Genomic DNA, 21,995 nt, shown 5'->3' on the forward strand with positions numbered 1-21,995 from the left:
CCGAGTTCAAATAGCTGTCGGCTATTGAATGCGGACTTCCGTTTGCTGGCATCATGAATGAGCAAGAACCAGGTTTTCGGATAGAATTGGGGTTCAGGAGTTTTAATCACAACACTATTGAAACAAATTCCATTTATATATGTTATGTTATACTGTGCCACATTTTTTCACAACAAGAGAATCTCTTGTGAATTTTACAGTACGGAAAATGTTGGAAACAAGAGAATGAATGGTTCGGTAATTTCCAACTTTTTACTTCGGGGCAGATCCGATTCCATCAATGTTTGTAATGTTAATACTTGTGAATTAATTCTTACAAATTAAGCCAAGTAATTAAACGAGTCAATTGAGTATTGCGCTATAATTCCTACAATCAAGAATCTTCTTTCAAGAGGAGAGAACTCCAACTAGAAACACTGCCCGGTTCTTTCAAGAGGCGAGAATTCTTTTTCTTTTCTTTTTTTCTCCTCTTAATATGGGCTACACAGGTGGAGTTTTGAGATTCAATCTTATCTTTTCTTTAATTGTGTTTTTCTGGAATGTTCTAATGCATACTTTTATCTTTTGTCCTTCTGGCTGTTACGTACCGTCTATTCTATTTATCCTCTAAAGAACAAAATTTTTTTCTTTTAAAAAAAAAAATGGGGGCTCATAGGTTCATTCTTTCTATTAAATTGCGGAATCCACGGCACTTCTGCAAGTGCCACCATTGAATAATCCTTTCGGAACACGAAGAGAGAATCTGCTGAATTCAATCTGTAAGATTACAACGTAAATTTGGGCCCCCCGAACTTATAATTAAATGGCAAACCTTTTTGCCTTAAAATTTTACACGTAAACTTTCCATACAATTTCTTGTGGCACATAATTGCCCAATTTTCTAGGCAACATATTTTTTTTTAAAACTGAAGGATTAATTACCAAAGTGTGAAGTCGCATCCATAATTAGATGGGTATAAATGGGTAAGTCAAAAAATGAATTGGGTAACCCAATTACCCATTTATAACCCATTTATTTTTACTTTTTGTAAATTCATTTAAATTCATTTTCATAAACTAAGTTATCAATTTATAACATCCTTTGCACCCATCATTAGTTTTAAATATTTATTTATAATGCTTAATAAACCTAATTATCAATTTTTTTCCCATATGTACTCTATGGCGCAAAATTACATACTATTTAGTAATCAAACAATAAGAATATAAAAATTTGAACTAAGTACTATAAAAGTTAACATAAAAACTTAATCCAAAAATTTTGAACCTCTAGCATTTTTTCGTGTGTAAATTTAAAATTTCATTTTGAAAAAATAAGAAAAGAGGATAAAACTTGTCATAAATTGGTAATGGTGAAAAATGAGCAAGTTAATGGATGGGGGAAGAGAGGAGGTTTGGGGGAAGACAATTCTAAATGGGTTAATTGGGTTTGATGGGTTACCCAATAATACCCATTTAACCCATTATACTCATATGCAAAAATTTAACATATCCATACCCATCTATTCATAGGCGGGTATGGGTAAATTTAGCTAAATGGATTTACTTGACAGCTATAATTTTATCTGAAGAATGCTTAGTGGGCATTGGTCAAAAGCATCCCAAGTGTTATTTTTTTTTTTCCCAATTCAGGGAATGCCTAAATATAGGAGTACAGTAAATATTGCAATTTATATTTACACGGTAAATTGTAGGAGCTAAAGTATTAGAGTGCTAGTGGGCACTTATTTAAAAAATTCTAAAAATATATATACAATAAGTACGCACATACCGAGATCCAAGGTGTAACTGCTGATGCATATTAATTAAACAAATAGAACATACACTTTGCTATCAAACATTAGAAAAAAAAAAAAAACTGAAAATAGGTGTACATTGTGTGAACTATGGTAATTTCTTAACGCAGCTTTAGTTATCTAACGAGTGTATCGAATTGTTCCACTCAGCTGCGTGAAAGGCAAATCTCCATATGAAAAGATTTATCATAGAAACTATATAACTTTTGATTTCTAGATTTCTTGTTTCTAGTTTCTAGATTTTTTTAATTGGATAGAAAGTGAGTGACTTTTTAGTTTGACTAAAGACAATTAACCTCCGTCTAACATCTGTAAGAAGAGTCTTAGACCACCAAACATAACAACGTATGCCGATATATTTTCCTTTTTTCATTTCTCCCTCCGTTACCTGTCACTAGCAAAAATCATTTTTTTTTTTATTGTTTTTCTTTTGGGTTTCTTCATTACCCCACATAACAAAACCCCAGCGTCTATCGAAAAATCGAAAGCGAAAGTTTGGGAAAAAATACAAAAGTAAAATCGAAAACCAATCGAGTTCTTGTATGATATGATCCCACGTGGCTTAAGACTGACAAAGTCCAGTTGGAGATCCCATCAATTGTTTCTAATTTATGTCCTTCGCCACGTGGCTTACGGCGATTCAAAAAAAGCCATAGAGATGGGGTCCTTCTGTTTTTCATAATAAAAATATTTATATGGTAAAAGATTAGAGCAAATCGTGTCAAATGTCATTATATTGTACACTTGTGCTAATTTAGATCACAAAATTATTTTCTTAGTTGAAAATGTCACTGGACTAACCAAATTGCATGTTTTTTCTTATTTAGTGAAATTTGCCTGTCAAGACAAATGGAACGGACGTCAATTGACTTGCACGCTTGGTTTTTGAGAAGCAAAATCATCAATTCAATTTTTTGGTTAATGTTTCTCTTCGCCCTTGAACATTATAGACAACAATGAGGTTTCGTTCTACTTTTCAACCCTAAGACCTTTGTGAATTTGTGCCCAAATATGAAGTGGGTTTCTCCTTGGCGTCTCCCACATCACCAGCTAGCAAATGGCTGGGATTCGTAATCTTTGTGTTTTGAACGGGCATGGTCTCTTCCCATTCCAAAAAAGGAAAAGGAAGAGGATTTTTTTCAAGTTCTCTCTTTGCCATTTTTATAATCAGGTTTTGGGCATGACATAAAATGAAACTTTTCATTCAAACTTGTTTCTTGTTTTCCCGAAATTGCAACCAATAAAAAGCAGTCAAATAAAAGAAAAAAAAAATCAAAACTTTCCAATTCTTTTCCTTTCTGGTTATCTTCTGTTCACTTAACACAAACGGTGCCTAACTTAAACCTTCTCAAATTTTCTCTTTTACCCTAAACTCTGAATTAGGCATTCAAGTTTTGACAATCCAAATCAAAGCTATGGCGATGTAGCAACTTGCGCGTAGAATCTCTCGTAAGTATTTGTAGCTAGATCTTTGTTGTCGACAATTGGGTCTGGCTTTTTATTCACGAGGAGGGGAGGAGGATTAACTGTTAGGGATCCACCACAATCCCTTCTACTCAGTATCTTTATTCTGGGTAAAGCCTTTGGAAAATTTCACCAGCCATTGAACATCTATAATATTTTAAGAAAAGGAAGATCGTATTTTCACAATCTAAAAAATTTTATTGGTAACTTGATCGAGCTCCCTTTTTTCCCAATCACAAACCTATCTAAAACAATAGATTCTTAGCTCAGATGCGAAACCGTGCCCGTTCAAAACTTCTTTAGCTTATTTTTTGGGTTGTTGAGACTTGAGAGGGGGAGGGGGGAGTTTTGAACTTTTCTCTACTGCTAACAGTTGAGAGAGAAAAAGACAGAGATCTGTGAGTAAAGAGAGGAAAAGCTTCAAATAAAAATTGTCCCCTACAAAAATCCATTTGCAAGTCACGTGACATTCATTCCATTTGTCATGACGGTCAAATTACATGGAACGACACAGAGCATATAATTTGGTTAATTCGGTGAAATTTTCAGCTAAGAAAATAGTTTAGTGACCCAAATTAGCACAAATGAATAACTTAGTAACATTCTCAAAAGATTATACACAGGCATGCTATCCATAGCATTGTGGTTTCGAATCATTAATTCTTCATCAAATAGCCTACCCTAATGGTCGAACTTACAGATCAACACAGTAGTGTTGCTCATTCAACGTGGTCGAAGTAGTGTTCCACATATCTCTATTGGGTTCCATCATGGACAAAAAGCAAGAGTTTTCGCTTTGCCATATTTAATTTAATTCCATTTTCCCCGGCACTTTCCCTCCTTGCTTTTTTTTTTTTTTTTTTTTTTTTTGTTGGCTTGTTTTATTACTCCGTTAGACCCCACAGGTCTTCATCATTCGGCAGCACCGATATATTTAATTACACTGTCTCTGAGCGTGGGTTACAAGCTACGATATATACACGGCAAGCGTTGAACTTTCAAGTAGTGCAATAAGTGCAGCTAGTCAGGTATGAGCACCATAATCAAAAAGGCCGGTAAACAAGGCAAATTCAGAACATGCGTTACAGCAGTCACCAGAATCCTGACTAGAGCCCGGGATTTCTATATCAACTGCATGAATAATTGCGCTTCAAATGTCGGTACGTATAACAGTATTGGTGGCATGGTGTATCCTGCTTCTCATCTCGCTCCATCTTTGCCCAAGAGCTTTAGTGTCAGATCTTCAGCATTAATCAGCGATGATGATTTGGCTGAGCTTCTGAGGGCTGCTTCCACCGGGGGCCTCAGGAACAAGATTGAGTTAGAGTTTCTTAGGCAACAGCGGCCCCCCATGGGAGGAGTAAGTGTTGTGCAGCGCAGTCAAACAATTGCCATTGGAAGGATTGATGAAGAAAAGCCCTGTGATTTTGGAGAAGATGTAACTTTGAGAACAGATGCTTTTCCCAGAAGTAGAAGCCATGCAGTCACAAACAGGAAGGATTTTCTGAAGAACAGTTGAGCAGAAAATAGAAGAATTAATGGAAGGCCGGCTTTGCAATTGTTTTCTTTCTTCTTCTTGTTTAGACCTTCTCTGAATCTCTCTTTTCCACATTTTCCTTTTTTGGTGGGCTTGAAGTTGTTAGTTCAAGTGGGAGCACTTTGCTCTAGGGTTGCTTTGATCTTGTGTATTTTTTTACTGGTTCAATCAAATCATAGCATTGACAAGTCTCCAAATCCACATATTATAGTGTCCTATTTTGATGTGATATGGTACTATTGATCTCCATTCTCCAGTTTGTAGAAAATTGAGATTTAAAAAAACAAGGCTTGCTTGATCTGTTTAATCTCCAGTTTGTAGAAAATTGAGATTTAAAAAAACAAGGCTTGCTTGATCTGTTTAATCTGTATCGAACGTGAGTCTGGCAATAGAACAGTTCGAAGTGCTCACAATAAAAACATCAAATACTGATCGAATAGTATTGCTTACACCATAAGCTACATTTTCATTTGGTGCAATGAACCACACGACTGGTTCACGTATTTGGCAGGAAAAAAAAAAAGGATTTTGGCCGTCTAGTTTCTTTTGTTTTTAATTTGCATGCGAACATTTGGCAGCCATTTCGAAATGCTGACAAGGGAAACATCCAATGCTGATTGATATGGTGGTATTGGATGCACCTGCCACCGAGTATCACAATCTACATTTCCATTTGCTACAATATAAGAGCATACGGCTCACTGTATTTCGCAGGTAAAAATTCAATATATCACACACATTATACATATCGAAATTATGATACTCTACGTTCATGTTATTATTGTGTGTATATTTTTAATATAACTAGGACTTTAGTATTTCAATAAATATAAAAAGCTACTGATCCAATCTCCAACAACTTGCTGGAGATACCAAGTATATATGCAACTTACCTGCTCCTTTTTTTTCTCTTTTTCTTTTCCGTCTCTGATATCATCACCTCCCATTCAACCCATGGAGCCAAAAAAAAAAAGTGGATGTTTTGAAGCTGTCTAGTTTCTTTTAGTAATAGTTTTCAATTCGTAAGAGAATATTTGGAAGGTAAAGAGTCATTTTTGTTTTTCGCTCTTGCTGCTTACACGTCCAATTTTTAGTTTATTTTTTTAAAAAAAACCACCAGCACTCAATAACTATTAACAAAGTGACAATCAACGAATGTTTAATTGTACTCCGTGAAAAATATTTATCGACATTTGACGGGGCTCTGAACGTCGCTTTACATTAGAAGCTTAAAGCAATGAACAAAGACTGAATGTTTCTACTCGATCCAGCCTGGTTGATATCAACAGATCAATTTGATATTGCACGGTAAGTACAACCCCCTAATGGCTTGACTTCTACCCTTGATTTGATAAATAGAACCCATGGGTCCCCGTTAATATGCCAAATCGTTTTACACTTTTCTAGTAGATTTTTTTTTTTTTCATAACGACACATCTTCGAACCATACGGATGCATTATCCACCTGTATGGATTTAGAAAAAGTCACATATAGTGGCACATTAGTGGGAGGTAAGATTTAAACTTTTGACCTCCCACTCACAATACATGTGATGGCCAACTTCTCCAAAGGAAGTTGGTTTTCTAGTAGATAGATGATCAAAATTTAAACTAATCATATGTTGATTTAATGCTTAAGATTGAGGTGTCAGAATTTAAAAATCATGAAATTATCCCTTTTCAACTCATAAGGGATTGAAATGAGATTTCGTGTATAGTTTAAGGGAATAAAATAGAATTAACCCATTTCAATTCGTAAGGAAACATTTGGAAGGTAAAGACTAGTTTTTATTTTTATTTTTTTAATCTCACTGCTTACGCGTCTAAATTAAAAAACAATAAAATAAAAATCACCATCACTCAATATCTATTCACAAATTGACAATCAATGAATGTGTAATTGCACTCCGTGATGGGTCCAAATCTCATCGTATGTGAGATTGTGAGTTGTTTAGACTAATTATATGTTCATATTCATCCATAAAAAATAATACTAATGATAAAACAGATTATCAACACTAATTTAGAGGTAAATTTTTGTATATTTTTTGAATGTCTTTATCCCACGCCCAATTGAAAATCCAGGTGCCACCGCCTCCTGAGATTTTAAAACTCAACTTGCTTTATGAATCAAATTGAAATGTTGGATCCTTTCAAACAAATAAGTGCATAAAAAGAATCTCACCAACTTTGCCTAGAACTTCTTCCTCCACCCTCCCCCCTCCCCCCAACCCTCTCTCTCCTCCACCCAAAAAAAAAAAAAACATTTGTTTACAACTAAATTTGATCCTTCCCAGTCCTATATATGGATAAAAATGTTAGTGTTATGTCTTGCAAATTTTCTTATCTTGGTCTGCCGGTACTGGTTATATCAATTCAATCTGTTGAAGCAAATACAAAGAGTCAGCAAACTTCTGGTTAGATATTGTGAAAAACAAAAAAACAAAAGATAGCCGGGGAGTTGAACATTACTACTAGCCTACCGGATTCGCTTTTCTCATGCTGTAGATAAATGATACCCACCAAAATAGCGAATCCTATAATGAAGGGGGAGGGAGTGTAAGCAAGAGGTCTCGGGTTCGAATCTTTCTACTTACACTTAAAAAAAAAAGGCAAAAAAAAAAAAAAAGAATCCTATAATGAAAATGGAATAAGACCCGCATTCTTTCGATTGTTGTATATAATACAACAATAATACCTAGTTGTGGAAAAATTAATAAATCTATTTGTGAAGCAAGCTTGTCATTTTTAGCCATCCCTTTTTTAGATTGCCGTCAAGACATAAGAGGGTAGAAAATTCGATCGAATGAAGGCACAGAAGTTAAATGGCCCTTGCTTTTCTGGTTGGTACAAGCGAGCGAGCAGCGTCTTTGTTCAGCCATCAACAGGAAAGAGTCTGCTGAATGGAATGGCAAACATTTTGTTTGGAATTTTGATCTTAACACAGTTCACATTCCATCACGAACCCAACTTTAACATAATCCCTCCCTGGCCGCGTCTACAAAATAGAATAATCCTGTCCAATATACTACTAGTTATGGGAGATTGAAAGTACCACATTGGTGACATAGCATTTGAAGGATTCTTTGTTTGGTGTTTCTCGGCCTTGTTTGCACTTTACACAAACTCCTAATTGTCACGTCCATTTACCCCCATCCTCTAAAGTTTAAACAAATACTACTATGTATCATGTCATTTTTGTTTAAACTTAAATAGTTATGATTCCCAAAGAAAAAGAAGAGATCAAGGAAGGGAAAGGGAAATTCTAGAGTGTTATTCGGGTTGAACAAAACTTCGTCTCCAATTTAGAGAGAGATGAAAAGACTATTGATAATACAAGGCTTAGAAATTCTTTTACAATGTCAAGTTTGCCCTGTCGAAGTTAAATAAAAATATTTTCTCAACAATTTGGATTCTCTTGGTAAGAATAATCATCTAAGTATCAAAAAAAAAAAAAAAACTAGAGAAGGGTGATTTTGGATGCGCACCACCGAATTTATTTCTAGTAAAATCTTAAATAAGTTCACAAACTCCCATTATCCATATCCATGTATGAAGAAAAAGATTCCAAAACCACTTCGCCAACTCCGAACCTGATAATAAAAGAAAACTTACCATTTTTTTCTATTATCATTATTATTATTATGTTTTGGATTCTTTTGTTACGTACCTTACTTTATTCTCTTTTTTTTAAAAAATTTATCTTTGCAGTTTTTTGTATTCTTGTGTTACGTATCTCCCAAAGTCGGTCCCGAAATCATTTGCTTTTGTGGCATCCGGCGTCGTTCTCCTTCCCCTCCGCCGGGCAATCACAAAACTGAATCGGACGGCCGTCGAGGATCAAGTTGTATGATGAGATGAAGAGGGGAGACAAAAGACAAAAGTTCCATGAGGCCCTTCTTCAAATGCTCTATCCCCCTCCTCCGGCTCCAAGAGAAGACAACCAGGACTCAGTAGACACATTTACCCGAAACCCCAATTTGGATTGTGTTCCAGGTATCAAATCGTTGACTGAACCCCATCTGGATTTGGTGTTAATCAGACAATGTAGGGAGTTAACGATTTTGCCCTGTTCTAATGCGTCTGATTGATTGATAGACGATTTGGATGAGGATAGAGGGTCTACGGCATCAACTGATGCTGATGAAGGAGAAGAGAATGGGCCTAAGAAGTTGACAAGAGCTCAAAGAAAGAGGCTTCGCAAGAAGAAGCTTAAAGAAGCTGCTTCACGCCGCAGGAAAATTATTGGGCCACTTTTGCCTAATACGAGCGAGAATGGTACTGCTGAAGTTGGCGGAGGTGGTGTCGTGGAGGAGGAACCTCAAGGTGTTCGAGGAAATGCTGCTGAGAAAGATGATCATGCTCGGGCGGACAAGCCAGGTGAGATTCTTCTTTTAAGAGCGCGTGGAACTTTGAAACGGAATTGGCAAAACCTATTTAGCTAGTAGTAGAGTTCTTTCCGTTTGCAGCAATTGACAGCCCTGTTTTTTAGCCGTCTGATTGAATGCCCCGTGAACTGAATATTTGTCTAGAATCCGAAGAGAGACCACTAGGCTCGAAACAAAACAAGCTAAAGCAGAGAAGAATGGTCAAGAAACTGGCCAGTGAAGGCATGATGAACCCATCAAGCGCGGGAAACAGCAATGAAGACGCTAGAATATGTGACAACGGAAGTGCTTGATTAATTACTCCTCACTCCTCAGATAGTAGACGCCTCATTGATGCAGCAAACTAGTTTCTTTGAATCCTACAGCCACCGTGTTTTTCATGAATGCATTATGCCTTCTTGTTAAGTTATGAACTAGCAGATACTGCCTCTTCTGTTTCAATGGCGGAAGCTAATCTTCGCCTGTGAGTTTTAAAACGATTTCCTCCAGTTTGTCAAAGACAGACTTTGAGGTGTGAATATGAGTTTTGATTATTTTGAACCCTCGCATGGTAATTTTTTTTGGGGAATAAATTGAATTTTCAACCACTAGTTGAGGGTGCCTAGAATTTACCTTCACGACTAGAGGGTGCCTAGAATTTACGTTCAAATTTTGTAGCTATATATTATTTTTAGTTTTTATTGATAAGTATTTTTATAAGGTCTTTTTAAATTTTTAATTGCTTGGTTCCATTGTTAGAATAAAATTTGATTAAATTTATGATAGATAACTTATTCTACTCGGTACATAGGTGATAGAAATTAGAGATCTTGCGTTCAAATACCCTGCTTCCCAAGTCACCCAACCCCCGAATCGCAAACAATATGAAAAAACTATTTAGTTCACATTTACGAATCGAAAATGAAATAAGTAAAATAAAGTCCTAATTATACTAAATTTGTGTATGTTTTAAAAAATTTGTCTATAAATATTTCCTACATCTTCATAATTAAACTCAACCAAATATATTTAAAATTTTTCATTATAAAAATATTATATTTCTTCTAGTATGCTCTCCAGCTGTTATATATATTGACTTTCACTTCCTTATTTACCAAACAAAGAAGGCTTATCAATAGCATAATCTTTTTCCTTCTAGAGTAGTGGGCATAATTATCCCACAAAAAACAAAAAGCCCTCTACTTTTGAATTGTAGGAATTGAGAAATTTATTTTTTTAAAAATGAGTAATTTAACTTAGAAATCACTATAATCTAAATATTTCTATTCTATATAATAAGGATTTGAGAAGGCATAATTAAAATATTTCCAAACAATGTAGTCACACGCCAACTAAGCTAGATGTGGTAGAGAAAGTAATCGATTCTCAGCATAATTCTTCTCAGTGCAATATTAGCACATGTTACCTTAATTTTGAGAGAGCATACACTATTTTCAGAAAAATGTATTAAGACGATAGTATATAGTTTTAAAGAATTATTTCCACCATATAGAGTAATAAGCTTTGTGATTTTCCTCGCATATTATATCAAACAAAACTCTATATATTTTTAGAAAAGGAATTGAAAATTTACTTAAATTGTCAAAGCCCCTAGAAATTTCCAATTTTATTTGAATCCGGCCCACAATAGCCTGTAGCCATTAGCCATCCAACTCGAAAAGTGTAGAAGGGTAGAATGTGAAGGGGCTGCGAAAGACGTGTACATCACACAAAGCAAAGGGGACAAAGGAAGGCTCAATCGAAAATCCAAAAACTTGAACCGCCTCAACCCCTCATCTATTGCCTCTTTACTCTTACACCCCCCCCAAAAAAAAAAAAAGAAATTGCCTCTTTATTTTTACAGAGATAAAGATCCTCGCAGGTCTCCAAAACCCTAAACCCCCTCTTCCTCTCTCGACTGAACAACTGAGCACCTCCAGCCATGGCGGAGCTGAAAATCTCAGAGATGCGAGACCTAACTCGAATAGAACGCATAGGTGCCCACTCCCACATCCGTGGTCTCGGCTTGGACTCTGCGCTAGAGGCTCGGGCAGTCTCTGAGGGTATGGTGGGCCAAACCTCAGCCCGAAAAGCCGCCGGGGTTATTGTTAAGATGGTCCAGCAAGGTAAAATCGCCGGCAGGGCTGTTCTTCTTGCGGGTCAACCTGGCTCCGGAAAAACTGCAATTGCCATGGGCATGGCTAAATCACTGGGCCAAGAAACCCCTTTTGCTATGCTAGCTGGAAGCGAGCTCTTCTCTCTCGAGATGTCGAAAACTGAAGCTCTCATGCAAGCTTTTAGAAAAGCTATTGGAGTTCGAATTAAAGAAGAGACGAGGTTATTGAAGGTGAAGTTGTGGAGATTCAAATTGACCGCCGGCAGTTGCTGGAGCTGCGTCGAAGACTGGCAAGTTGACGCTGAAGACGACAGAGATGGAGACGGTCTATGATTTTGGGGCGAAGATGATTGAGGCTTTTGGAAAAGAAGGGCAGAGTGGATGTTATTGCTATTGATAAGACTTCTGGAAGATTACGAAGCTAGGGAGGTTTTTTCGCGCGTCGAGAGACTATGATGCTATGGGCCCACAGACGAAGTTCGTGCAGTGCCCAGGGGAGTTGCAGAAGCGGAAAGAGATTGTGCATTGCGTGACGCTCCATGAGATTGATGTAATCAACAGCAGGTATATTATATGCTTTTACTTGGGAGAAACGTTACTCCTTGAAAGTGAATCGAACGAGCAATAGTTTGTAATGTTTGTTTGGGTGTATGCTTATCTAATTGAGTAGTTGTTGCTTCAGAGGATGTTTTAATTTTGCTGTCTTGGTATAGTAAATGGGAAAGATTTTACTTACTGTTATATACATTTCAAACTGCTTGTATTCTTTGGGAACAAACAATCACCGTTTAGCGGGCTGTCGAAATTAGCAGCTTGGAGCCATTGCATTGTTTAACCTCTGAGAGTTGATGTGAAATGTAAACTCTTCGGCTGTATATTCTATTATTGAACTTCTGATACTCATAACCAGTAATATTCTTGTAAATTGTTGAACGAATAACTCTGAGTTAAAATCTTCCCATTAATCCTGCTTGGTACCAAACAGCAGCTATCTTGTAGCTTAGTTGGTAAAACATAGCCTGGTCTTAGTTGTATCTAAGTATTTAGCAAGTACTTTTTGGTGGGCAGACTGCTATGAACTTGATCCTTCTGCCCAAGTAGAAAATGATAGGCTCTTCTTTCTTCCATTTAGCAAACTGCTTTGAACCGAATTATACGCTAGAAGAGAGGGGAAGGGACAAGGATAAGCGTGGGTAATGGAAAGTAGGGTTTCCAGGCCTTCCTTGGGGATAAACCTCATTATTAGTGCATGTGTTTCAACAGTCAAATATGGTTCATAGTGATATTCTGAATCTAGGGATGTTCTGGTGCTTATGAGATGCTATTAGTCTATTTGGGATGTTATGTCCCTCAAGTCCTGCTTCTGGCATGCCCAAATGATTGCAATTGATTTAGTTTGCATGTCCGTAAGAATAATGTAGAGCCCTCATTTTCAATATGATGATTTGTTTCTTAGACCTATGACTATGACCAGAGCACAATGAGCTGTTTGCAGTTTCAATATTACCGTGATACTGTCTTGCATTTTGTTACCTTTCATATGTAAAAGAACCTTTACATTAATAGTTTCAAAGAGAATTGAACGTGACATTTTTGAGGACGAGGATATTATGCCTCTCCTATATTTATACTTATACTTCTGTTTCTCTTTGGCAATCATTTGAGTATGTCTTTGACATGCAAGTCCTGCAAGTTGCTAACTTGGAGCCTGCACTCTACATTCCGTTAATGAGTTCAACTCGTCTGTTTGAGTGCTGAGCTTGTAAGTCATGGTTACTATTTGATTTAATCTTTCTATTGTCGTGTTTCTTTTCCCTCTTTCCTTCACTTTAACTTATTTAAAAGATCTGAAGGTCCTAATTTCAGAATGCTCGTGTCTGTGTCACGGCAGACAGCTGCAATAGAGACAAAATATGTTGGTTTAAGTAGGGGCCTTCTCTGTATCATTTATAACTAAATCAAAGTATTACCGCTTGTGTGAGTTTCGGATATGGATTTTGGCTTTCCTGCTGAAAGGTTACTGTGCTATACCAGTTAAATGTTTCATCTTTAACTCCTAAATAGCACCAAGTTTTACAGCTTGTACGGCCTTATCTTTTGATTTCAGAACACAGGGGTTTTTAGCTCTCTTCACTGGTGATACCGGTGAAATTCGCGCTGAAGTTAGGGAACAAATTGACACAAAAGTTGCAGAGTGGAGGGAAGAAGGCAAGGCAGAGATTGTCCCTGGTGTTCTTTTCATTGATGAAGTGCACATGCTTGACATAGAGTGCTTTTCTTTCCTAAACCGTGCTCTGGAGAATGATATGGCACCTATCTTGGTTGTTGCTACAAACAGAGGCATTACTACTATCCGTGGCACTAATTACAAATCTCCACATGGGATTCCAATTGATTTTCTTGATCGACTGCTTATAATCTCCACGCAACCGTACACTGAAGAAGATATAAGAAAAATTCTGGACATCAGGTGCCAAGAGGAAGACGTAGAAATGTCCGAAGATGCAAAGGTTTTACTTACAAAGATAGGGGTTGATACATCATTGAGGTATGGCATACACCTAATTACGGCTGCTGCTTTGGCTTGCCAAAAGAGGAACGGTAAGATTGTAGAGATGGAAGATATCAGTCGAGTGTATGAGCTGTTTTATGATGTCAAGAGATCAACTCAATACTTGATGGAATTCCAGAGCCAGTATATGTTTAATGAGGTTCCAGCAGGAGAAGGGGATGAAGATGAGGCCAATGCAATGGTTTCTTGAGGCGTTCCTTGTGCTCGTGCAACTTTAAGATAACTTCAAGTTCTTGAATTGTATCTAAGCGCATAACTTTGTAAAGACTTAGTTGCCGCTTGATTGATTTGTATTTTGTGAATGGAGATGTACAATTACTTGACATGCCAGAAGCATCAACTAATCATTAAAGAACTGAGCTGGAAACTTGCGTTTTAGTTACTTGCGGCAGGGATGAGGATGCTTTACAGTGAACGGAAGATAGGCGTATATATAATTCACGCTCGACTGTGAAAGATTTACCCAATTGGTAGGATCACTTATTTGCAGCATAATGGAAATGCACTACTACTTTTCTCGATACATGAAAGTCTGCCGTTTCCCCTCAAGGATTACATGGAAATATAATAATGAAAATATGCTGTCCCCAATGTGAAGTTTGGTATGGCAATACGTGGACTGTAATATATGGAGTATAATATAGAGAAAGTAGGAATCCAAATTCTGCCCAGGGCACCGACAGGAGGAGGAGGCGATGTGCTTATCCAGGGAGCGACATGTGGAAGCGTAAGTTTGAATTTGAGTAAAATTTGAGTGAGAAAATCCCAGAGGAAGAAAAAGAGTATGGTTTTGGAAATTACAGCTTTATGAGGAAAAGTATGGCTCGTTATAATTTAAAGCAAACCAAGAAAAGCAATTGAAGGGGATAGAAAGCTTTAACAAATTGGGAGGGTAAGCAGAAGTAGAATATAGAACACTCGATGCTCCAAAAAAAAAAAAAAAGAACACTCGATGCTCCAATAATGAGGATTGAGCGGAGACAAACTAACCTATCATGGGGATTTCTTTTGACTGGTAGCGTTTATCGGGCCAGCTAGGGAACCGAACCCCTTGATTTGGTTGGATAAGATTAAAGATCGACTGTCTGTATTAAGCTTAGAACTTTTAAAATATAAAAAAAAAAAGGCGTAGCTTATTGTCCTCGTTGGGACGACACGCGTGTTGTTGAAATGACCGGTAAATTCACCACTATCATCAACTTATGGTTGCCCCGCGTGAATGATCCAACGGTAGCGCTTCTCACCGGTGATCCTTGAGGTTTCAAATTCGAGTCTTCGCTCTGTTGGACTCCTCCGCGCACTTATCGTGTTTGGGTCGGGTTGGGACGCCGAGCCCGGGCCGCAGGAAATTAGTCGGCCTCGTAAGAATTGACTGGTTCTTTAAATCTGCCCTATAGATTAATTCAGGACGTCTAGGTCCAGACCCATTTGGTCGAGGTAAAATCCATCACTTGCAATTAATTAGTTGATTGAAGAGCCAACACAAACTACAATTGTCTAATGACTAATGCGCTAGTTTGTTACTGTCTTTAATAACTACCGCTACTTACTACTGCTATTCTTATTATTATTATTGGGTATTGCTAGTAATTAGAATAGGTATTCTGGCCTTTTTTTTTTTTGAAAAAAAAATGCATATCCACAGTAGGGGTGGCAATTTTCGACACGACCTGAAAACACGACACGAACCTAACACGAAATTAATGGGTTTGGGTTGAGGTTTCGGGAATTCGGGTCAGAATCGGGTTGAACCCGATGAACCCGAAAAGAAAACAGGTCGATTTCGGGTCAACCCGTGGTGACCTGATATGACCCGTTTACGAATTAAAAATAATTTAATAAACATAAAAATAATTTTATCTAACTAAACTAAGTTATTCTTTTTTTCAAAGGCATTAATTACTTAATCCTAAATGAATTTATTTAATTTGTGTGAAGTTGAAATTATTATATTTGGACAAATAATATATTATATTATTTTTTACTTTTATATTGTTTTAATTTATTTTATATTTTGTTTGGGATAAAACACTTTTACGGTGTTTAATTTATTTTAGATTTGGTTTGGAATTATTTATTTAAATTTTTATTACTTGATTATGTAATTAGTTTTGTGAGAAATTGATTTTATTAGAAATTACAGTGATAAATTAATAAATTAAAATTAAATTTCGGGTCGACCCGCCAACCCGTCAACTGAAATTTTCGGGTTCGGGTCAGCACACCTGACCCGTCACGGGTTGGCGGGTCGGGTTCGGGTCAACCAATTTTCTGGCGGGTTGACCCGAACCCGACCCGCCAACCTGATTTGGACCCGAATTGCCACCCCTAATCCACAGAACTCTTCTTCCGTTCTTTCTTTTCTGGGGAGCGAACTTCTAAATGGCGCTAGATTTTTGGTAAAAGGTCAATTTTATTCTCCTATTTGCCGATTGTTTTAAACAACGACCTCCCCCCGGATTGAGTGGTAGCACGTCCATTTGTCATTGACTAAAAACTCACCGCTGAATTTCTTCGGATCAGATCCGGCAATCGCTGAGGGTTGAACAATACAAATACTACTCTTATCAATAAAATAGAAAAGCACTCTGTACTTTACCTACTGGAAGTTGACTAGTTAAACAAATGAAGTAGCCGCCTAAGACGATCGGAAGTCGGAATCTGGAACAAATACAAATCGAAACTTCTCCAAATATTAAATATCTGGCCAAAGAATTCTTCGCACGTGAAAGGTTCGGAAATCAATTAAACACCTCCCCTATTGATTAGATGTCCGCGCTAGTGACGTCCGACCCCGTTCGAACCGGAGGTGCTGTGTCCCAAGCTTTTCTCAAAAGCTGCTCTTAATCAATTAATGGAATAGTCACAAAGCAAATCTAATCTTATCAAATTGGACTCTGTACTGCTGTGCTACATAGTAGACTTTCCCGTTTCCTCCCAATCACAAAATTTTTGGTATCTTCCTCCACCAAAAAAGAATTTTTTTTTTTTAAAAAAAAAGAGAGAGAGAGAGAGAGAGAATGAGAGGACATAAAGGAAAAATTAAAAAAGAAAATTAGGGACCAATGACATATTAAAGTTATGCTAATTTTCCAATTTGATCGTTTATATATTTATAGGTGCGTAGGTGCTGCCGCTGCGGTATAGCCAGACCATGAATTTTTTATTTTTATTTTTATTTTTTTGGGAGTACTAACTACCAAGGCCAATGAAATGCTTCCAGCTTAAAGATAAATATTAGTCAAAACTGATAAATACACTCCTCCCTCTTGCGCTTAAGCACGCCCACGCCCGCGCCCTGGAGTACGCGTATGGTCTATGCACCACACTCTATACCATAACCAGTTAGGCAGCGGCAGCAGGAAGGAAGATACTCAGACTCTCCCCTTGAGAAAGGAGAAAGTGGTAGCCATGTCCAAAACCAAACTTCATAGCAGACCACCATCCTTGTCTAGAGATAAATCCGTGTTTATTGCAGCAGCAATCACTGTATTACTTGTTTGTGTTATTTGGTCTTTCACAGGAACTTTCTCCAACTTTCCGACCTTATTCTCTTCAGACTGCTCAGGTAGTCCTGCCCAGTTCTTTAACCGAGCAGACGACCCTCAAGAAACAACGTTTTATGACGACCCTGAAATCAGTTACACCGTAGACGGCAATCCCATTAAGAACTGGGACGAGAAGAGAAAAGAATGGCTGAAACTCCATCCCACTTTCGCCGCCGGCGTCCAGAACCGTATGCTACTCCTCACTGGATCCCAGCCTTCGCCGTGTAAGAACCCCTCCGGGGACCATTTACTCCTCAGGTGCTTCAAGAATAAAGTCGACTACTGCAGAATCCATGGCTGCGACGTCTTCTACAACAATGCATACCTGAATCCCAAGATGAAGTCTTATTGGGCCAAGATACCGTTGATCCGGGCCTCAATGCTGGCCCATCCCGAGGCTGAATGGATCTGGTGGATGGACTCCGATGCGATCTTCACTGACATGGATTTCAAGGTGCCACTGAGGAGGTACAAACACCATAATTTCGTCGTTCATGGATGGCCCAACCTGATTTACGAGAAGAAGAGCTGGGTTGCCGTGAATGCAGGGATTTTTCTCATCAGAAACTGTCAATGGTCCATGGAATTCCTCGACGCTTGGGCCAGGATGGGCCCGCAAAGCCCAGAGTATGCACGGTGGGGTCAAACGCTGAGGTCGGCGTTCAAGGACAAGATGTTCCCAGAGTCGGATGATCAGTCGGCCCTGGTTTACTTGCTGTTGAAGGAAAAAAGGAAATGGGGTGATATGATGTACGTGGAGAATGAATACTCGTTGCATGGTTACTGGGTTGCGGTGGTGGGGAGAATTGACAATATTACCGGAAGGTACGAGAAGATTGAGAAGCAGGAGGTGAAGCTGAGGAGGAGACACGCGGAGGCGGTGGGGGAGTGGTACGGGAAGCTGTGGGAGGAGCATCTGGAAGATGCGGGCGACAGAAAAGGCGGGTGGAGGCGGCCGTTCATAACGCACTTCACGGGGTGTCAGCCGTGCAGCGGGGACCACAATCCATCGTACGTGGGGAAGGACTGCTGGGTGGGGATGGAGAGGGCTCTGAATTTTGCGGATAATCAGGTGCTTCGTAATTTTGGGTTCGTGCACCCGGATTTGCGGAACGGCTCAGTGTCACCGTTGGCTTTTGATTTTCCGGGAGCAGAGGCATCTGAGGATTCACTAGCGTGAAATTGTAACCCAGTGAGGTCAACGCTGTAAAAATTCACCGGTCATTCCATCTAAACGCTACGCTATGCTAGTACTAGGGATTTTGTGTTGTTGCCACAGCACAGTTCAAGTTGTCATCATGTTAGTACTATTAGCTAAGACAAAACTGGAGTCCGAATTATGATTGAGCAAATAATACCTGGATTTTGACGTTGTTAGGTTCATTGTTGTTAAAAATGCATGTGAAATGAACATATGCAGATGCAAATGTCTCTACAGTTGTGGGTTACCGCTTGCTTCATTCTTTTAACACAGTTGGTCTCTACAGTTGGTTATTAACTCTTTGATTTTGCCTTTGTTGTTTTTTTCTTGCACGAAATAGCATGTGATTGAACGAAAGACAGATCACAGATGGCAACTCAACCAACTGGGCCTTGCCGAGCCGTAAGGAACACTGACAATAACATCCCTTGTGAGTTGTGAATCTATCAACATTCAACTATCACACAGACGAGCGACACGACAAAATACCTTAACAGGCAGAGCAGAAAAGGGGACCGGAGGGATGGGTGGCCATATATGATATATCCTCACCAAAATTCCTTGGTACGTGGAAAGACAAGAAGGGTTCTTCTTCAAATTACCATTTGTCCCTCCAATTAATAATTAATAATTGGTTAATGTGTGTGTATGTTTCCAATTTTTACTTTTGAAGTCTTGTCTGTCTTCAATGATAAGAGATTGGTGTTTTAATTACTCGAATCTTCAAATTTCAAATCCCCTCACCACATTTAATAATGATTAATTTTACGTTCTTCCGTGATTTTCATTTTTTTTTTTCAAAGTGTACGGTTTCATCAGAAGTTGTATGAATCAGGTCATCTAAATGACCTTTGTTGCTGCCTCTACCATCCCTTTTTGTTGCTGCTGCCTCTACCAGTAAATAAGGTCTCATTTTCGAGGGGACAACTGAGGTCTGGGAGAAGAAAGCCTCAGGTAGGGTTTACATGTTGGATCGATGGATTGGAACTTCCACCAAATTGAATAAATATTTTGGCATCAGATTTACTACCATCATTATTGGCAGCACATGATCATGATGTAATAAGGTTCGCATAACGCATCAGTACGTCCTCGGCCCTGTTGAACTTCGTTGCTGATGAATCTCGCGAATTTTAATGGTAAAAATTGATTCTCTATCCGCCTATTGGCAGGTGCAGATCTCATAAACCTACAGCCCCGACAAAGAAAAAAGATGAACTTTCTTTAAAAAAAAGTTTACTATTGCTCGTTTAAAAGTTAAAATTGAACTATTAACAACACATTTATTTTAGCAACAAATGTAAACCAATCGCAAAGCTCCATCTAATAAGTTGTGAAAACTTTCTTTGAAGTCAGCTGCCATATATTATACTGCCCAGGGACTGGGCATTTAGAAGCCTCCCACTCCCACCGCTCACTCAAGACACTACTCACTCTCTACATTCAAGTCTTCCTACTATTTACACGCTACTCTCTGCTTTCAAGAAAAAAAAAGTTATACCGTCGCTACTCTCTCTTTGGCAAAAAAACAAGAAGCAAGACTAAAGCCGGCCAGCCATGTCTAGAGCTAAAGCTCAGACCAAACAATCATCATATATTTCTAGAGATAGCAGCAGGTCGTACTTCCTCGCTGTATTTGTCTCCATGTTACTCGTCTTTGTCATATGTTCCTTGACAGAAACTTTGCCCAGTTTCCAAAATATGATTTCAACTACCGGTGCTGATACCTGTAACGGCGAACCACCAGCCGTAAATCGAACCCACGACCCTAAAGAAGCCACTTTTTACGACGAACCCGAGCTAACTTACACGCTAGGCAAAACCATCGAAGACTGGGACAAGAAGAGAAAGTCCTGGCTGCACCTTCATCCCTCGTTCGCCGCGGGTGCCGACACCCGTATTCTCATCGTGACGGGGTCTCAGCCTTCGCCATGCAAGAATCCCACCGGGGATCATCTACTCCTAAGGTGTTTCAAGAACAAGGCTGATTATTCCAGAATCCACGGCTACGATATCTTTTACAACACGGCATGTTTAGACCCCAAGCTGTGCAACGTTTGGGCTAAGGTAGCTTTAATTCGGGCTGCCATGGTGGCCCACCCGGAAGCAGAGTGGATCTGGTGGATGGACTCCGATGCTGTCTTTACTGACATGTACTTTAAAGTTCCGTTACAGAGGTACAAGCAGCATAATCTGGTTGTTCCCGGCTGGCCCGACATGGTTTACGAGAAGAAGAGTTGGGTTTCTCTAAATACCGGGAGTTTCTTCACGAGAAATTGTCAGTGGTCTTTGGATTTTTTGGATGTCTGGGCTCGCATGAGCCCGCGAAGCCCTGATTACAAGTTCTGGAGTGAAACTTTAATGTCTACGCTTTCGGATAAGATGTTCCCGGGAGCAGATGAGCAGTCGTCTTTGGTTTATTTGCTGTTGACAGAAAAGAAGAAATGGGGGGATAAGATTTATTTAGAGAATCAGTACGACTTGAGCGCTTATTGGGTAGGCGTAGTTGGAAAGCTTGATAAATTTACGAGGACGGAGGCTGACGCAGGGAAGAATTTGCCCTTGCTAAGGAGGAGAAGGGCGGAGGTGGTGAGCGAGAGCGTTGGTGAGGTGTGGGAGAAGTACTTGGAAAATAATACCGCTGGCGAGGGTAAACGGCCGTTTATTACGCATTTCACGGGATGCCAGCCCTGCAGCGGAAACCATGATCCCTCCTACGTTGGAAATACCTGCTGGGATGCAATGGAGAGGACTCTGAATTATGCTGATAATCAGGTCCTTCGTAACTTGGGTTTTGTGCACAGGGATATAAGCCATGGCTCTTACGTTTCACCCCTAGCCTTTGATTTTCCATCGGAAGTGCTGCAAAGAAAGAAATCCGGTGAAGAATATAACAGGTGAATAAATCCGTCCGTTTTAGTGTTGTTTATAGATTAAAGCAGCCAGCAGGACTTGGGCTCTGAAAATTCAGTATCTCAAAAAAAAAAAAAAAAAAGTGACAGTGAAATTGAGAGAGCAAAAATGTTTTCACAAGCTAGTCGTGGTAAATTCCTCCGTAATTGAGTGAATTTCAAGATACTAATCCACGAAAGAGAATATATTGTTGATGCTTTTTCCTGTTGGTCAACAAAATCTAATTGATTGAGTGTGCTTTATAATACTACTAAAGTGTATGGCTTTCAATTATTTTCTCGCTTAAGAAAAAGTGGACAAGCAAGAAAGGTTACGCCATTGTATGCGGAAGATTACTTTTGACTCAGCCAGTCATCCAGCGGACAATGATTTCAATTTTGAATGTTGTCCCCTCAATCAAAGGCGGATTATTATTGGACTTTTTTTTTTTTTTTTACAGGAGGAACAGCTGTACAATTATTTTTCTTCATCTATTTCTGGT

General features: G+C 38.7%; 5 protein-coding genes across 5 annotated transcripts; all 5 read left to right on the plus strand.

Annotated features, from left to right (window-relative positions):
• The first annotated feature begins 4,290 nt into the window (after positions 1-4,290).
• LOC113777927 lies at positions 4,291-4,779 on the plus strand. The gene has a single exon (XM_027323160.1). The coding sequence runs from the start codon at positions 4,291-4,293 to the stop codon at positions 4,777-4,779; it is 489 nt and encodes a 162-aa protein (XP_027178961.1).
• Positions 4,780-8,563: 3,784 nt separating this feature from the next.
• On the plus strand, positions 8,564-9,725 carry LOC113778538. The gene is made up of 3 exons (XM_027323977.1): positions 8,564-8,793; positions 8,896-9,177; positions 9,330-9,725. Exons 1-3 carry the CDS (start codon positions 8,655-8,657, stop codon positions 9,476-9,478), a joined length of 570 nt encoding a protein of 189 aa, XP_027179778.1. The 5' UTR covers positions 8,564-8,654; the 3' UTR covers positions 9,479-9,725.
• Positions 9,726-10,978: 1,253 nt separating this feature from the next.
• LOC113778108 (ruvB-like 2) lies at positions 10,979-14,230 on the plus strand. The gene is given in 4 exon segments (XM_027323385.1): positions 10,979-11,494; positions 11,497-11,535; positions 11,538-11,844; positions 13,388-14,230. Coding segments are annotated over 4 exon segments (1,389 nt in total). The 5' UTR covers positions 10,979-11,106; the 3' UTR covers positions 14,043-14,230.
• A 2,847-nt stretch (positions 14,231-17,077) lies between these two features.
• On the plus strand, positions 17,078-18,867 carry LOC113777722 (glycosyltransferase 6-like). Its single transcript, XM_027322905.1, has one exon. The coding sequence runs from the start codon at positions 17,171-17,173 to the stop codon at positions 18,578-18,580; it is 1,410 nt and encodes a 469-aa protein (XP_027178706.1). The 5' UTR covers positions 17,078-17,170; the 3' UTR covers positions 18,581-18,867.
• Positions 18,868-19,934: 1,067 nt separating this feature from the next.
• Positions 19,935-21,787, plus strand: LOC113777724 (glycosyltransferase 6-like). Its single transcript, XM_027322907.1, has one exon. It carries the CDS (start codon positions 20,159-20,161, stop codon positions 21,500-21,502), a length of 1,344 nt encoding a protein of 447 aa, XP_027178708.1. The 5' UTR covers positions 19,935-20,158; the 3' UTR covers positions 21,503-21,787.
• Positions 21,788-21,995: the final 208 nt, after the last annotated feature.

Source organism: Coffea eugenioides, chromosome 7 (assembly GCF_003713205.1).
Source record: "Coffea eugenioides isolate CCC68of chromosome 7, Ceug_1.0, whole genome shotgun sequence".
Taxonomy (NCBI): Eukaryota; Viridiplantae; Streptophyta; class Magnoliopsida; order Gentianales; family Rubiaceae; genus Coffea; species Coffea eugenioides.

What these genes read in the sequence shown, in the direction of transcription:
- LOC113777927 (XM_027323160.1), top strand. Translation starts at nt 4,291, where the DNA reads ATGAGCACCATAATCAAAAAGGCCGGTAAACAAGGCAAATTCAGAACA.
- LOC113778538 (XM_027323977.1), top strand. Translation starts at nt 8,655, where the DNA reads ATGAAGAGGGGAGACAAAAGACAAAAGTTCCATGAGGCCCTTCTTCAA. An exon ending in CAATTTGGATTGTGTTCCAG is followed by an intron (nt 8,794 to 8,895) that starts GTATCAAATCGT and finishes ATTGATTGATAG; the next exon opens with ACGATTTGGATGAGGATAGA. An exon ending in TGCTCGGGCGGACAAGCCAG is followed by an intron (nt 9,178 to 9,329) that starts GTGAGATTCTTC and finishes ATATTTGTCTAG; the next exon opens with AATCCGAAGAGAGACCACTA.
- LOC113777722 (XM_027322905.1), top strand. Translation starts at nt 17,171, where the DNA reads ATGCACCACACTCTATACCATAACCAGTTAGGCAGCGGCAGCAGGAAG.
- LOC113777724 (XM_027322907.1), top strand. Translation starts at nt 20,159, where the DNA reads ATGTCTAGAGCTAAAGCTCAGACCAAACAATCATCATATATTTCTAGA.